The following is an 18,320-nucleotide window of genomic DNA, read 5'->3' on the forward strand; positions in this document are numbered from 1 at the left end:
AGACCTTCAGAAGCAAAAAAAAAAAAAAGTCAACAGACCTGAAAAATACAATAACTGAAATGAAAAATATCTTAGAAAGAATCAACGTCAGATGAGCTAATACAAAAGAATGGATCAGTGGCCTGGAACAGGCTCATTCTTATACAGTAGAGATATTAACAACAAAGGTGTCATAGGAAATTAGAAAGAAAAGGATGGCCTTGATAATAAATGGTGAAGCTGGTATAAGCTAGATATCCACACGGAAAAGAGGAATAAAAAAACTGATGCTTTATAAATAATCAAAACTCAGTTCTAGGTACACTGTACTTCCAAATGTGGCAGGCAAACAAAAGGCTCCTAATCTACAACAGAGTAGAATATCTATAATATATCCTCAGAGTAGGAAAAGACTTCTCAAATAGGACACAAAAAGCACCTACTGTGATTTTAAATCACTTTGAAAGCAAATAATTTAAAAAGAAAACAAACTAGTAAATTAGACATGAAAATTAAGAACTTCAAAAGACATCATTAAAAGAGCTGCAGAGAGAACATCATCATCTCAATAACTTCAATCTGGAAACATCCCAAATGTCCACCAATAGCAGAATAAATTGTGGTTTCTTCAGACACAATGGAGTACTATACAGCAATGGAAACAAATGAACCACAGCTCTACTCAACAATACAGACTCTCAAAAACACGTTTAGTCCAAGAGGCCAGATACTAAAGAATACATACTGAACGACTGCATTTACATAAAACCAGAGAACAGGAAAAAACTCAAAAATGGTGTGAAGAAATGAATGCTGAGGCGGTAAAACTATAAAGGAAAGCAGGAAGCAATTACCGTATTTTTCGGACCATAAGACGCACCAGACCATAAGACGCACCAGTTTTTAGAGAAGGGAAATGAAGAAAAAAAGATTCTGAAACAAATAGTGTCCTAAAATATTTTATGTGCATTAAAACCCAACATCACAGTCATAAACACATGTAATCAACCCTGTAAAGTAAACAGCAGCATTTAGAACCATTTTAGAGCCGGGCAAGCACACAGAGACCACACAGAGCCGGGAAAGTAAAAAAACTTTTTTTTTAAAGTATATGTGTAGGCTATATTTGGACCATAAGACGCAGGAACTTCCCCCCACCCCACTTCTGGGGGGGAAAAAGTGCGTCTTATGGTCCGAAAAATACGGTACATACAACAAAAGTCAGGGTAACAGTTATTGGAGCGGGTGAGGGGGGATATTCTATTTCTTGACCTTGGTGGTAGTGGCACAAATTGTCTGCTTTGTGAAAACACACTGATATATATTTTTTTTTCTTTTGTGTACTTTTAAATTTTAAAAACTCAAAAATACCCAGGGGCTTCTGATGTTGGGTGGCCAGAAATGGTGCTCTGTATGCTGGGTGCGTTCAGGAGTATGGCACTACTTCTATTTAAAGTATCTTAGCCATCTTACCTTCTAAAATTTCACAAACCACCACCAAACAATGAACACTACACGGATAAACCAGTATTTATTACAACCAAGAGCCAGAGCAAGTTTCTCTGGAATCCAAGGAGATGACAGAGCTCTCTCTTGGCATGCAAACAGGAATAGGAACGCTCAACTCCCATCTCAAAATAAGAGTTACCTCTGGGAGGAAGGAAAATGGCATTGGAAGAGTTTAAAGGTCTATCATAAACTTCCGTATCTATAATACTTTAGTTACTTCAAAAAGAAGGGCTAAGGCAGATATGGAAATGTTAAAATTTAACAAAAGATAGGAGTATTTTATTTAATTCATTATTTTTTAAAATATATTTTATTGATTTTTTTACAGAAAGGAAGGGAGAGAGATAGAGAGCCAGAAACGTCGATGAAAGAGAAACATTGACCAGCTGCCTCCTGCACACCCCCCACCGGGGATGTGCCCGCAACCAACGTACATGCCCCTGACCGGAATCCAGCCGGGGACCCTTCAGTCCGCAGACCGACGCTCTACCACTGAGCCAAACTGGTTTCGGCAGATAGGAGTATTTTTTATATATTTACTACATTATGTTGGAAATGTACATAATTAAAAAGAGTAAAATAAAAGGTTCTCCACTCTTATCAGCTCATTTCTCCAGGTAAAAATTCTGCTTCAACCAAAGCAAGTCATCAGTTAGCCTGCCTGAAACAAAGCCTAAAATATTCAAAAATACTATGTCCTATCCCACCGCCACTCAATCCCAGATTTTCTTCTTCTCTAGACTAACTATAATATCATCCATGTCTCCTATCCAATTTTTCACATCCTTCATCATTCCAGCCATTTTATTCCGAATGCAATATCCCTCAAAATGAAGGGCCAAGATCCTAATAACTGGACTGTGTGTCTCCTCCAATGTCTCATTTCGCCTTTTAATTCACGGATACTCCTGGTTAAGAAAAAAAATTAGGTCTTTTTCCTTCCAGGTAGCCCAGCTATATAACTACCCAAACTGTATAAGCACTGGGCTGTTATCTAACCAATATCCACAGCCCTCTTTCCCAGTAGAACCCAACCTGAGGTCTAAGTGATGAGAGAGGTCCCATTCCCCTCTGGTCTGGCTAGGAGCATCTGACACAGTCTGGCAGTAAGACTTGCGGGAGTCTTATGCTGGTGGGCTTGGGGAGAAAGGTTTCTTCCCTCTTAAAGGGAGAGACATACAAGAGACAGTCTCCTCTTGCCCTGGATGCTGACACATCAGAGCATGCCTGTGGAACTGAAAGAGCCCCGTTGCAATCACGAGGCTTAGGGGAAGGCAGACTGGAAGAAAAGTTTGCCCTCAACAAACCGCCCCTGTGGGTGCCCTACTCCAAATGCTGGTTATCTTTTCTCTAGACCACAATCTTATGTCATCAGTTACTGAATCGACTTCTTCCCAATGTTTTGTTCATCAACGAGGCCAGTGACTGTAAATGTGGTACCCGTAGTATTTTCTCTTCCAAATAACCCCATACAGTGTTTTATAAAACTCTCCACATATTTTCTTACTTTTTTTTTTTTTTTTTTTTGCAGAATACAATGAATATTATTATTTTTAAAAAAGAACCTGCACATGCCCTGGCCAGTGTGACTCAGCGCTTAGAGCGTTGGCCCACAAACTGAAGGGTTGTGAGTCCGTTTCCTGGCCAAGAGCATGTACTGGGACCCCAGGTTTGATCCCCTGCCCTGGCCGAGGCATATTTGGGAACCAACCAATGTGTCTCTTTCACATCAATGTTTCTCTCTCCCTCTCCCTCTCTATTTAAAAAAGAAAAAAAAGAAAAGAAAAATATCCTTGAATGAGGATTAAGCAGACAAAACAAAAAAGAACCTGCATGCTGTATTTAAAAGGCATTAAAATGAAAAGTTTGCCCTGGCTGGGTGGCTCGGTGATTGGACGTCCTCCCAGGGACCAAAAATGTTTCGGGTTCAATTCCTGATTGGAGCATATATCTAGGTTGCAGTTTCAATCCCAGGTCAGGGTGCATATAACCATTCGTTGTCTGTGTCTGTGTGTGTCCCTCAAAAGTCAATAAACATATCCTCTAGGAAGCATTTTTTTTAAAAAGGTACTAAAGTTTTTAAAAAGCTATAGAAAATGTAAAACACAGCGTTCCCTGTAATTACATGTAGTAGTTTCTATGAAATTGGTGTCTTTCAAAGAAATACTATCAGGATTTTTCTGCAGCCAGAAGGGGAAGATTATGAAACATCCTGATGTAAAAAAGAGCAACAGAGAAGAGGACAAACAGACTCAACCCTGGCCCTGATGCGTGACCATAAACCCTGGGCCTCTCGGATTCCGTTTTTAGGTGAGATGAGAATGCCTACTTCGCCAGCGTGTTCGGAAACCTTTGTGAGGCAGTGTGCCCAAATGAGTCCTAGTGGGGTTTTTATTTGCCGGAGCTTTGTTTTGTTTTTTTGTTCTCCACTTGCTCAGAAGATCACCTAGGAAGCGTTGGGAAGTGAGAATCCCAGAGGCACTCACTGAGAATCCCTGGGGTGGGGCCTAAGTCACAAGCGAGGGCATTCACTGGAGTAAAAAGCCCTGCATTTGTTTTCACTGCTGCACTAACATCGGACACCAGTTGTATGACTAACAAATGAGAATTCTATTATAAAAATAGATTTCAGTTATGATTAAAAAGATGTCATTAAGAGACTTCATGGTACATATGGAAGAAAACTTCCCTTAGCAAAAGTCATTACTAGTCATATTTGAAACAAGGACTGGAATTCATTTCTATCCGAATGCGCCTGAGTGATTCCCCTTCCATCTCGGGCCACAGATCAAGATACACTTCATTAAATAAGTAAGCATTAATCTAGTTTATCTCATTTTTTAAAAACTCAAGAAAACTGGACAGTGGGAGATTTCAAATTCTCAAATTACCCCCTCCATAGAGACTACAATGACTGAGGAAAATTTTATTCCTACTTTTTAATCACACAGGTAACTATTTTCTTTCAATAGTTCAGTTTAGGGCAATTCAAATTAATACTTGATAGGTACCAGCTTCAATATGCAACATATGCCACTTACATAAAATCTATGTATCGGAAAGATCCAGAAGGCTTGCTGTGAAGTTTCCATGAGTAGCAGGATTTCAGATTCTTTTTTATTTCTCATGTTTACATGTATTTATTTTTATCTTTATAGTGAACAGCACTTCCTATATAATATTTAAGCTTTAAGTTCTTATTTCAAGAAAATGCAGGCTGGCGTGGCTCAGTGGTTGAGCATCGACTTATGAACCAATAGGTCATGGTTTGATTCTAGGTCTGGGTAGCAGGTTCTATCCCAGGTGGCATGCAGGAGACAGCCGATCAATGATTCTCATCATAGATGTTTCTCTCTCTCTCATTCTCCCCCCCCCCCCCTTTCTCTCTGAAATCAATAAAAATATATTTTTTAAAAAGAGAAGAAAATACAAAAACCTGAGAATTCAGTAAGGGTACATAACATAATTAAAGACTATTAAAAGTTTTTAATTTTTTTATTTCCCAAAGTCAACAATATCAGAGTTTAAAAAACTGATTTTTCTATTTGGAGAAAATTAATAACCTTTCACATATTCTGCCAAGAATTCTAAAGCTCTTTAGCTTTAAAAATAACCATGTTTTCAAAAGCCTTATATTATTGGGTCAGCTAACAAACAAATACAGACAGTATTTGATTTGATTAAATCACTGCATCAATGTTAAATCTCATTAAGTTGATAACTATTTTAAGGTTATGTAAAACAATGTCCTTGGTTCTTAGGAAAAACACAAGTTTCCAAAGGTAAACTGCATGATATATGCAACTTAATCTCAAATAGTTTAGAAGAAGAAAAAAAAGCATAACAGAATGAATAATGCATACTAAGTAGGGAAAATGTTAACAACTGGTGAATCTGGGGGTAAAGGGTATGAGAGTTGTTTGTACAATTTTTGCAATTTTATGTAAGCTTGAAATTATTTCTAAATAAAATGTAATTGGAAAAAAAAGCAAGAGATCAAATAACATTCAAAACTGTCCTAAGAAAACACCATCACACCGGACCAACCTCAAGCAAGAGTTTATTGGGGGAAGAGGGGTTGGAAAGCAATATATCTTAAATTGTGCTAATAAAACCACAGGCAGGACCAACTCAAACAAGACGTTAAATTAGCAATCCAGACTGGCCGGCATGGCTTGGTGATTGAGCATCAACCTACGAACCAGGTCCAATCACTTGATTCCAGGTCCAATCACATGCCCAGGTTGCGGGCTTGACCCCTAGTGGGGGGGGGGGGGGGGGAGGGGGGGAGGGGGGGGATGATCAATGATTCTCTCTCATCATTGACCTTTCTATCTCTCTTTCTCTCTCCCTTCCTCTCTGAAATAAATAATTTTCTTTTTAAATGAGCACTCTAGTAGAAATATGTGAGCCCTAGATTAGTATTTTCTAGTGGCCACATTAAAAATTGAAAGGAGAAAAACCATTAATATATTTTACTCCGCCAATATCGAAAATATTATCATTTTAATATAATCAAGGTAAAAAGCATTTTTTTTTCATCTAAGTCTTCAAAATCTGGTGTGTGTTTTACAATGATAGCACACCTCCAGGCAAATGCTAAATTTTCATAGGAAATATGGGGCAGATGGGTTTAGATGATGAAACAAATTCCCTCTCTGAAGGAGGACCTGACTGTTAAAAAACTTAAGTTTGTCATATTTATCAAAAGATTTCTAAGATAGCTATGATAAAATAAGGACTGATATTCCTGCCTCCAAGTCATAATCAGACATAACCTATACCGCCACTCGGAAATATACCAACAAAAGCCTTCTTTGCCTTTGGCTGCAGCTGTCACACTTGGGGTTGGACTTGTCTGAAAATTGGCTATCAACTGGCCCACCTCCTTTTAAACGTGACAGAAAGAACGAGAGCCCTGGCTCTCGTAAGTCTCAATGTCCACTTTATCCTCAGTGCAGAGTTTCAGCACAAATACCATTTGAGAATCCCAAATGGAAGCTTGCACACAACAGGATTTGTCTCGGATTTAGAAGAGGAAGTGACCCTGAGTACAGAGGTGTTTTTTTCCTTCTTTTTAAACAGGTGTAAGAGATTAATCCAGTCAACACCCAGCAACACTGGAGATTCTCCAATTAATAATTCTGTGCCAAGAAACTTGATCGGGGATTTGGCTCGAGTCCCTTTGGCGAATCTCAATAGGGGCCTTCCCAGAGACATCCATGCTGAGGCCATACTCATCTAAATTAAGGCTTGGGCAATCTTTTGCCTGACAACAGATAAGTTAAAAAAAAATCAAAATATATGCAAATGAATAAAATTCTGCCTGCTTCGCAAAAGAAAAAAAAAAATTTGAAAAATAATTTAGTGAGGGCAAAAAATATAGTTTCCGAGCACAGGAGTTACCATAAAATAGCATTTAGAAACCGTTCCTGGGAAATGTCTATTTTTCTACCGTCTAGCCAGACTTTTCAACTGAACAATATTGGGGGTACCAATCAAAATCTAATCCAACAACTAATGCTCATATTGTTAGTTCTTTCTTTGCTGGCATACCAGCGTTAATATTCCGCTTCCACTTGAAAGGAAGATGTTCTCTACAACCCATGAGTCCTTTGTGGTGAACTCACCAGTGCCTGACGTTACTCACCCCCCTGGGAAGTGAGGTCAGAGCGTGAACAATGGTTTCTGTCAGCTCTAAGGTCTCTATTCTATACAAAATCCCTTTTCCCCTTCCCCTCCCACCGCACTGATCTAACTTGCTTTCTTCATGTGGCGTCATATTGAGAGGGGAGGGATGTTAAAGACATGCATCTAACTAACCACTGTGCGGAAGCTAAAACAATCATCACTGAAAACTATTTTTCTATCAACAGGAACTCTTTCCACTTAAAACCTAAGTTCCTTTTCTCCCTAATGAATCTTTTCCCCCCCTCCCTCTAAACCTTTCCTTAAAGCTTTAATCAGAATACAAACGTTTTAAGCCCTTCCATCTGCAAAAAAAAAAAAAAAAGAAAGTTTGTTCTTGGTGAGATTTAGACCACCCGTGGAAATAAATCTAATGTGTAAGCATTCTGCAGAACACATTCTAACTTGCGGTTTTGGGGGTTTGTTTTATTTTTTTTATTAGGAAGCCTGTCCATTCCTTGGGTCATCAAATCCAATCTCACTTCTCTCTGAAATCAGCTAACTCTGCAGAAATGGTCATTTTTTTAAAAGAAAAAATAGTGAACAGGGGAAAATGAATATAAACGACACACACACACACACACACAAACACACACACATCAGAAACACTCCTTCCATCCAGCCCTGCCATTTCAAGAAGGCAGGTAAAAAAAAATTAAAAATAAAAATAAAATAAGGTCCCAGGTCTCCCCAGGAACAGATGGGTTTCCTCACCCTGACCCCAGCGACCATCGCCCACAACCCAGGCCACTGAACCAGCTCGCGGCACAAAAATGCCTGCAAGGTGACCCGATGCACAACTAGTTAAGAGACTAGAATGACAGCAAAAAAAAAAAAAAAAAAAAAAGTAGGATCACCAAAAGGGAGCCTTCCCCTTCCCTCCTCGGGGAAACCCACTCTTAAAAAAGGGGGAGCATCCCAGCAGCCCCAGCCACCAAGAAAAGGGTCTCCCCCCCGCAGACTCAGGCAATCAGCTCTATTTTAAGAATTCCCCTCCGTGGCCGGGTGCCCAGCGCGGAGGACCTCCTGGAGGGGGAGGCGGGCGAGCGGGAGGCAGAGGGGCACCGGCGGCCGGGCAGGGGCGCGCGCTCGCCCTTCGCCCGGGGACCCCCGCGCTTCCACGGGGCCCAACGCGCCGGGGAGCTGAGCACCCCACCCCGGGGAGCTGAGCACCCCACCCCGGAGCCCACCTCCGCCAACAAAGGATGCCCCAGCCGGACTGCCCGGAGGGAGAGGGGGAGAAGCCAACACTGTCCCGCGGGGAGCGCGCTGCCCATTCACCACCGGCCGCCCCGAGGTCGGAGGTGCGGACCGAAGCTCGGCTGGTCCCGGGGAGGTGGGGGGGGGGGGGTAGGAAGGGTGAATGCGGTGGCGTCTGGACCGCGCGGGGTTCCCCGACGACCAAGCAGCGGGGCCGGCCACGGGCGGGATGGAGGCTGCGGCGGCCGAGGCGGTCCGCCCGCCGCCCCCCGCGGCCCCGATTGCCTTTCATTTGGCCTCTGCGGCGACCGAGGCGGCCCGACATCCCCCCGGCGCTCGGCGCTGCACCACGCAGGGGCGGGGGAGTGGGCGCCGGGCCCGCCGCAGCCCGGACCCCCGCCTCCCCGCGCGGCTCGCCCCCAGCCCGCGCGCCCGCAGGCCGCGCTTCCCCGGCGGGTGAGAGAGGCCGGCGCTCGGGCGCTCGTCCCCGCTGCCCACCTCGATGTAGCCGGCCAGCGCCGCGGTGGGCGCCGTGAGCCCGAACAGCAGCAGCAGGGCGAGGAACCGGCCCGTGGCCGCGGCGGCGGCGGCCGCGCTCCCGGCGGTGGCCGCCATCCCTCCGGGTCGCTCTCGCGCGCTCGGCCTGAAGCTCACGCACTGGGAACCGGACCTCTCGCTCCGCGACCCAGAAGCGTCTGAAGCCTGTGAGTCGCCGCCCAGAGGGTTTTACAGCGACCGGAACTGACTTCACAAAGCCACGCCCTCCTCCCGGAAGGCCCAATGGCGGCCCGTGGAACCTCGCCAAGACACCGCCTCCTGGCCTCCCCAGGCCCAATCAGGGAACGGGAGAGCCTGCCCGCCAGGCCCCGCCCCCCAGGCCGCTGACAGCCCCGCCCCCGCCCGACCCTGGCCACGGGAGGTGCGGAGGTGTGCGGTGTCGGGGTGGGCGCTCCCCGCTCGCTTCGGCCCAGGGTTCGAGCTCGCAAAGACCGCCTACAACACCGCGCGATCGTCAGTCCCCCTGTCCCCCTCATCCCCCGCAGCGCTGGTCACGCCCCGCTCCCCCGCCCCCTGCGGGGCATGTTCAGATTCCTTTGGGTACCGCCCTCCTTTTGGTTCTGAAAAATGGTTTTTATTAAAAAACAAGATTTAAAAACCAGGATGCATTTTTTTTTTCCCCTCTCCCAGTCCTGGCAGGTTAGCGGAGGCCCTCCCCTAAACAGGGGAGGGTAAAGGAGGCCGTTTCCTCCCCTCCCGACCCCTGTGCAGGGCGCGCCCCTTTCCTCCCCGCGGTCCTGGGCGATGTTTTCCACGCTTTTGACCTCTGTTCCTTAGGCCTGATGCTTGCTTACCCTTCCTCCCCGGGCCACTCGCGCCAGATTGGAGTTGCCTCCCACGGGAGACCAGTGGTGCAAGGACCACAGTTTGACCTTTCAGCCCAGACAGATCCCCTTTTCCTGCGTTTAGAGGGAGAGATCGTGTTTCTTTCTCCTTCGAATCAAGATCACCACCAGCAAGAGAACAGCTTTCGCCAACGTGCCTTCTGGCTCCGCTGCATTTCAGCTGGGAATACTATTCTGCTGCCCCATTGGCACGCCCTCACCAGGGCTTTGTTTTCTTCCAATAGCCATGTGATTGATAACCCACCTGCTTAGAGTCCTGGCTCAGTCCCCTTTAGGTTCCACCAAATAAATAATAGCAGGGCCTCTCTGTTCCAGAAAACAGCCAAAAGGAAAAGACGGTGTCCATAGGCTACACAGAACAGAGAGCAGTGAGAGTACTGGGTTTTCCAGCCTCAGTGCACGCCCTGCACCGTACCTGCTAGTTAAACAGGCTCTGCCCCATTCCCCAAAGGCAGCCCATACCTTTCCCGGCCTGCAATTCCACTCTCCAACGTGTACCTGCTGGAAGCATCCGCCTTCATCCTCTGCTCAATGAGATGTAATAGCATCACCTCCAGAGAAGGCCCCAGAGTGCTGTTTTCCACCATAGCGCTTGCTCCCTTAGTGATGATTCCCATACTTTTTAAAAATATACATATTTTATTGATTTTTTTACAGAGAGGAAGAGAGAGGGATAGAGAGTTAGAAACATCCATGAGAGAAACATTGATCGGCTGCATCTTGCACACCCCCTACTGGGGATGTGCCCGCAACCAAGGTACATGCCCTTGACTGGATCAAACCTGGGACCCTTAAGTCCGCAGGCCAGCTCTCTATCCACCAAGCCAAACCGGTTTCAGCAAGTTCATATATGTTGAAGCCTTGACCCCATCTCCACCCCCCACTGTGATGGTGTTTGGAGGTGGGATCTTTGGGAGATAATTAGAAAAGGTCCTGAGGGTGGGGCCCTCATGATGGGATTAGTGCCCTTTATAAGAAGAGAACAGAGAATTTGTTTCTTCCTCTCACCTTTTCCCAAACCCTCTCCCATGTGAGGACCAAATGAGAAGCAGGCCAGGAAGAGAGCTCTCATCAACAAACCATGATCTTTAGACTTCCCAGTCTGTAAAAATAAATTCCTGTGATTTAAGTAACCCATTCTGTAGTAATTCACTATGGCAGCCAGAGCTCACTAGTATAGCTGTGCAACTATGAACAAACCACACCCTCCAACATTTGTACTCTCCTCTGTCAAGTGGAAATCCACAGCGCGGGGCATGCAGGTGGCAGCCAACATCACTGATGTTTCTATTTCTCTCTCCCTCTTCCTTCTTCTCTGAAATCAATAAAAAGAAATATTTTTAAAAAATTAAATACCTGTCTCACTTCACTAATTTGTGTAATTCCATGAAAAATGAATGTACAACAGTGGAGATCATGAAGAAACTTGAAGAGGTGAAAGGAGGGTGAAGCAACACATTGCAAATACAAGTGTTTCTAGGAAAGCGTGTGTGGAAATAGTGTCAAGTGACTGGGGAAGGTGCAGGTCTGTTGTGGAGCCTTGGCGAGTCATATAGTCCCTCTGGGGCCTATTTCCCTGCCCACAAAACAAGGGATTTGAGCTTGGAGGGAGGGGGAGGGGGTTGTCTCTTTATTCCTGTGAATCTAAATGTTGACAGAGAAGCAAGTAACATTACTGAGTTCAGAGCAGTGGCCACGATATTTGTGCTTTTGGGACTGTCTATTCAAGACTGAGCTCTAGTATAAGGTGACTAGACGTCCCACTTTTAGCGGGACAAATTGTTAAAAATCTGGACTGTCCCACCAAAAGTGGGACGTCTGGTCACCTTACTCTATCATGGGATTCGACAAGGAAATATGGAAAATGATGTAGGGAAGTGTTCCTTCTAAAATCAGTTAGGTCCTGAAAAAGTTTAGTTGCATTTTCAGATCACTGAATGATCATTAATAGGAGTTTATTGCCCCATTTCTCAATATTCTTAACTTTAAAATGTTACCTTCTTTTTATTAAATGACACTGAGAGGCTCATATCTGTCCTTGCAATCCTCAAACAATCATTGTTCATACTAAATATGCTCAGGGCAATTACCAAGTCAATTGAAAAGTAGCATGTTTTCATTTTATCACCCTTTTGTGGGTAAAAAACAAGTCCTAAAATAATCTCCTGTTTCTTTTGTCTTCTTAAAAATTAGACTTTCTCACCCTGACCAATTTGGCTCAGTGGATAGAGCATCGGCCTATGGACTGAAAGGTCCCAGGTTCGATTCCGGTCAAGGGCATGTACCTTGGTTGCGGGCACATCCCCAGGAGAGGGGTGCAGGAGGCAGCTGATTGATGTTCCTCTCTCATCAATGTTTCTCTCTATTCCACTCCTTTCCTAAAAAAATCAATAAAATATATATTTTAAAAATTAGACTATCTCCTAAGAGTTCTCTTCCATATACACTTCAGAAGTTTGCACTTCATTGTTGGCCGGAGGGGGGGAAGTAAAGTGTATGTCCCTAAATGTATACTTTAATGGATACTTAGGTGTATACATAGATGAGCAGTACTCACTCATTCATTTGATGCTTTCTTATCTCACACATATTCAGGTGAGGTAAACCAGGTTGTTGCTCCCAAATCAGGATGCTTTTCCAAATCAACTAGGAATTGAATAAAAAGGCAAATTCCTAAGCCCCTATGGCAGAAATTCTAAATCACCAAGGATAAGGTGATATAAAGGAATCAGATGTCAGAAAATATTAATCTAAACAATTTTTTTAAATCACCAAGGATAAGGTGATATAAAGGAATCAGATATCAGAAAATATTAATATAAAAAAAAATCCCTCAGTGGAGCCCAACCGGTGTGGGAGCATCGGCTCATGCACCAGTTCAATTCCTGGTCAGGGCAGATGCCCAGGTTTTGGGCTCGATCCACAGTGTGGGGTGTGCAGGAGGCAGCCGATCGATGTTTCAAGCTCTCTATCCTTCTCCCTTCCTCTCTCTAAAATCAATAATATATATATATATATATATATATATATATATATATATATATATATATGTATTTTTTATTGGCCATTCTTTTTGCTTGCATTTTAATGTAGCTTTGTCATATTCTTTAAAATCACACTTCTATTCATAAACAGAAGCCATGCTATGAAAATGTGACTCAAGGAGTTAGAAAGTTAACTTAGCTGCCCCGTCTTTCTCTTCTGCTTTGAAGTCTCCTGTGTTTCCTGTTACTGATGATAGAATCACTTCTCAGAGGGACCTTCAGCTTGAAGCAGAACAGGTTTAACTTTATATGATTCATATCTTTACCACATGACTAGGCAATTACAATGTAAATATTTTAACTTGGAGTCTTTTTTCCTTCCTCCTACTGGTCTGGATGACAGAACACCCGAAGTCTATTTTTAATGCCCGAGCAAGGTCTAGGCCTGGGGAAAAATCTGGCCCCAGAGCATACATGGAAATACCTTTGTTTCCAAAGATAATATCGATTTAACTGATCACAATCTGAGTATGTAGGCAAGTCTGAAATACAGGCTTGAAAAACAATTTTAAACACACTACACATACGCTAAGTTTTGTTTCCTTGGTGAACTGGTTTACAGGCTTAAAGGGAATTAGGGTTGTAAGGCCTAAAACTTATAATACTCTTAGGGGTAAAGACAAACCATGTAAGATTGTTGGGGGTCTCTGCCAGGGCCTTGGAGGGAACGGGGGCAAGAGTGGCCCCAAGCGAAGCTTTAATCTTTATTAGCTCTGAGAAAACTGCCTCTTGCACACTCCCTACTGAGGATGTGCCCAAAACCAAGCTAGATGCTCTTGCCTGGACTTGAACCTGGCTCCCTTCAGTCTGCAGATCAACACTCTAGCCACTGAGCCAAACCGGTCAGGGCAAGATAAGGCCTTTTTATTTTATTTTTTAAATTTATTTAAAAAATTTTTATTTTATTTTATATTATTTTATATTTTATTGATTTTTTATAGAGAGAAAGGGAGAGGGATAGAAAATCAGAAACATCGATCAGCTGCCTCTTGCACACCCCCTACCGGGGATGTGCCTGCAATCAGAGTACATGCCCTTGACCGGAATCGAACTTGGGTCCCTTGAGTCAGCAGGCCGACACTCTATCCACTGAGCCAAACCGGTCAGGGCAAGATAAGGCCTTTTTAGCAAAGATCTTTATACAGACTAATCGGAACAATGGATAAAGCTCTTACACATTTTGCCCAGTGTGCAGCACATAATAATTGCTCAACACACAACAGTAGGTAATTGTGGTTGGTTGTTTATGGCAGTGATTATGCTAGTGCAATTCAGCAAAAGAGAGAATTCAGAGGGAGAAGCGAGTTTGGGGGAGAGATAATGAGATTACAACAAGAGCTCATCTTTATATAGTGCTCTTCAATTTCCAATTTTCTTTCGGATCCATTATCTCATTTTGTGTTCAGAAGAACCCTGTAAGTTTCACTTATTTCATTTCTAGGAGTCCACTTAAGGAAAATAATCCAAAATGTGAATAAATAATGGAAAATGCTTCTAAGATATGGTAAATTTTTTAAAAGCAGAATGCAAGATTATATATATAGATTTATTTCTAGTACACATTTAAAGTAACCTGGCAGAAAAAACAAAAACATAAAAACCCAACATATGATTTTTTTTTTTTCTGGAGAATTGAATTGTAAATAATTGTTTTAATCTTAATATATTTCTGTGTTTTTCGAATTTTCTATAATAGATATGTATAGAGGGAGGAACGGTACTCTTTTTTTTGTCTTATTAACAATGCCTTGTTAAATAGATGAGTTAATCACTATTACCTCCATTTTATAATACTAGCACTTCTATTGATAATAATAATAACTACCATTCACCTAGCATTTACCATGTACCAGGCATTGTCCTACGCATCTTAATATATATTATGTGTAGATATTAGTTCAGAACTTATTAGAATTGTCTCATTTTTATGTATTTGGCTGTAATCATAGAGATGTCTACTCAAACTGGCTTAAATAAAAATAGTATTTATTGGCTGACATGACTGGAAAGTTCTAGAGGTGAAGGGGCAGAGAGCAGACATTGCTCCAGCTAGGAGTTCAGTTCCCACCTCTGTCCTGGTCCTCCTCAGGTGGCAGCTTCATCCACAACCATGACTCATCTGCAATGGTTTTGAATCCTGCTCTACATCAGCACAGGAGATTGGCCAGAAGAAAAGACAGCTCCAGCCCTAGCTGACTAGGCTCCGTGGATAGAGCATCAGCCTGCGGACTGAAGGATCGCAGGTTCAATTCTGGCCAAGAGTACATGCCTGGGTTGCAGGCTCCATTCACAGTAGGGGGTGTGCAGGAGGCAGCCAATCAATGATTCTCTCTCATCATTGATGTTTCTATCTCTCTCTCCTTCTCCCTTCCTCTCTGAAATCAATAAAGAAATATATTTTTTAAAAAAGAAAAGAAAAGACAGCTCCAAGCCCAGGTCTTTCAAACAAGAGTCCTGCGGTTGTCTGATTAAACAACTTAGGTCCCATACTCATTCCTGAGTCAATAACTGGGATATGGTGTGGGGGGAGGGGCAAAAATATGACCTGCTAGGTGTTCTAAGTCAACCAGGACCTCCCAAGGCTATGGAGAGGGGAGCAGCTTTGGCGGAAGGGTGAAAACCGAATGAAAATCAAACAGGAAGGGAGAATTGGGAAGAAGATCTGAGGTAGGAAATTGACAATGTCAAGGACTATATCCCTCAACATTTGGTGTAGCTTGGATCTCACTGCCAGGTTAGCCACCGATTTCATCTTCCCTCCTCCCCAAACCCCCTTCCTGGGGTCCTCATTTTGGTCCTCTGTTGTTCTGTGCATCACTAAGTGTACGTTGATTAGGTAGTCTATGAAACCACTCAGCTTCAAATTACTTGAAAACCTTTTGAGTTGAAGATAAGATGTAGAACAAACTAATAAGTCATATTCTCCTTTCTGGACATGTATTGGCAGCGTCTGTTTGTTGTCTCAATTAAGAAATGTCAGAGAGCGAGCCCTGCTGTCTCCAAGAGAGCCTTGCAGAGGAAGAAGAATTTGGTGGGACCCCAAGGTCAATCACACTTCCTGGTTGTTTTTTGCTTGTTTGCTGTTGTTTTGTTCTGTTTTTAAACATATATTTATAACGACTTCATTGAGATGTGGCTTACATACCACACAACTCACCCACGTAAAGTCTACAAGTCAACTGTTTTCTGCTTTATTCAGCGTTGTGCAACTATTATCACAATCAATTTTAGAACAGTTCCATTACACCCAAAAGAAACATTGAACCCATTAGTAGTCACTCTCCATTTCCCCCAGCCTCCTCCTCCCAAGCCTTAGGCAACCACTAATTTACTTTCTGTATCTACAGAAGTGTTTCTTCTAGACCTTTCCTATAAATGGAATCATAAAATATGTGCTCTTTTTTTGTTACTGGCTTCTTTCACTAAGCATAATGTTTTCAAGGTTTAAACTATATTACATTGTGTGTTAGTACTTCATTCCTTTTTATTGCCAAATAACGCTCTATTCTATGTGTACTATCACATCTCATTTATCCATGCATCGGTTGTTTCTGCTTTTTAGCTATTATGAATAATGATTTCTTGGGCATTTGGGTGCAGGTTTTTGTGTGGACATATGTTTTTATTTCTTCAGGGTACATTCCTAAAAAGTAGAATTTCTGGATCACATGGTAATCTTCTGTTTTGCAGTTCAGAAATTTGATCTTATTAGAACCCTTGCAGTACTATCTCAAGGTAACCAGAGTCAAAAGAGCTTGCATCTATACTAATAAAAGAGCAATATGCTAATTAGACCTGGAGACCTTCCAGACGTCCTTCTGGCAAAGCCATGATGTTGGGGCTGAGGCAGAGGTGGTTAGAGGCAATCAGGCCAGGAGGGGAGGGCAGTTGGGGGTAAGCAGACTGATGGGGGTAGGGGAGAAGTTGGGGGCAATCAGGTTGGCGGGGGGGGGGGCAGTTAGGGGCAAGTAGGCCAGCAGGTAGAGTGGTTAGGGGCAGTCAGGCAGGCAGGCAGGTGAGCGGTTAGGAGCCAGCAGTCCCAGATTGTAAGAGGGATGTCCAACTGCTGGTTTAGGCCCCATCCCTGCGGGACATCCCCCGAGGGGTCCCAGATTGGAGAGGGTATAGGCAAGCTGAAAGACACCCCCTTCCCCACCATGGACGAATTTCATGCACTGGGCCACTAGTATAGAACTAAAAGATAATACACCCATTGATGATGGGATTACAGATTTCAGGAGACTAGAATACTCACACCAGCTATTTTGGAAACCCTTTTCATACCAAGGCCTGTGAGAAACTAAAAAATTACTTCATTTAATTTTTATTTATCATTTTAAAATATACTTGCATTGATTTCAGAGAGGAAGAAAGAAGGGGGAGAGAGAGAGAAATAGAAACATCAGTAAATGAAAGGTTGCCTCCCGCACACCCCACACTGGGGACTGAGCCCACAACCCAGGTCTGTGACCTCCTGGTTCATAGGTCCATGCTAAATCGCTGAGCCACACCAGGCAGGCCGTTTAATTTTTAATTTAATGCTAACAGCAAGTCTCTGAGGCTTAGAGAGATTAGACCACTTGCTCCATGGTACACAGAAATTTGGTGGAAACAGCAGGATTTGAACCTAGGTCTGCCTCTTTACAGAACTGCCTCTCTTGAGTACAGACTGGACACATACTGCTTAAATATTTCCCTGTGTGTTTGTGGGAAATGGGTTATTTCCCGTCTTTTCACCCACAACACTGTCCCTTCTGCAGGGGCCTACTTGAAATAAGCATGTGCTAAGTACCCGAGGCTTCACCCTCAGAAGGCGACCTGGCAGGGCATCCGAATTCCGGAGGGCCCTTCCTCGTGGATCTCCTTTTGGGAGCAGTTGCTCTGATCACATTTGCTGGCGCAGGTCCCCAAAAGCGCAGTCAGCAGCCTTCAGCGAGGCTCCTGGACGCCTGCCCTGGGGACATTGGATGATGTCTGTGCTATTTTAAGATGAAAAGAGCTCTGCATCCAGCAGTCCAGAAACATAGTCGGAATCAGTTTGTAAATCCCCCGGTCCATTTTCCGTGAGGAGGGTTGCTACATGCTCGAGCTGTTTCCAGATAATGCTACATAGCAAAGCCAGTCTTGCTCCCTTTTTTGTGTTTTTTTGTTTTATTTTAATATTTTTTATTTATTTTTTACAGAGAGGAAGGGAGAGGGATAGAGAGCTAGAAACATCGATGAGAGAGAAACATTGACCAGCTGCCTCCTGCACACCCCCCACTGGGGATGTGCCCGCAACCAAGTTACATGCCCTTGACGGGAATCGAACCTGGGACCTTTTAGTCCGCAGTCTGACGCTCTATCCACTGAGCCAAACCGGTTTTGGCTCGCTCCCTTTTTTGAATGGTTGCAGGCCAGACAGGAGCTCTTCCACCGAGGGGTGACGAACCCTGCCGTCATGCCTTCAAGATGTTGCTGATCTCGGAAGGACCAGATGGGCTCCAGATTTTTCCAG

General features: G+C 43.6%; 1 protein-coding gene across 6 annotated transcripts in view; it reads right to left on the reverse strand.

The window, feature by feature from the left end:
• Positions 1–9,082, reverse strand: part of APLP2 (amyloid beta precursor like protein 2) — a 55,388-nt gene extending 46,306 nt beyond the window's left edge. For 4 of the 6 annotated variants that reach the window (XM_036449689.2, XM_036449688.2, XM_036449691.2 and 1 more), the window contains exon 1: positions 8,875–9,082. In XM_036449689.2, the coding sequence (XP_036305582.1) occupies positions 8,875–8,991 (117 nt within the window). In that variant the 5' untranslated portion in view covers positions 8,992–9,082. The remainder of the gene's footprint in view (positions 1–8,874) is intronic. The other 2 variants (XM_036449687.2, XM_036449686.2) reach the window with 1 other exon arrangement.
• Between the last annotated feature and the right edge of the window lie 9,238 nt (positions 9,083–18,320).

This window comes from Pipistrellus kuhlii, unplaced genomic scaffold (assembly GCF_014108245.1).
Source record: "Pipistrellus kuhlii isolate mPipKuh1 unplaced genomic scaffold, mPipKuh1.p scaffold_m20_p_20, whole genome shotgun sequence".
In the NCBI taxonomy this organism is placed as follows: Eukaryota; Metazoa; Chordata; class Mammalia; order Chiroptera; family Vespertilionidae; genus Pipistrellus; species Pipistrellus kuhlii.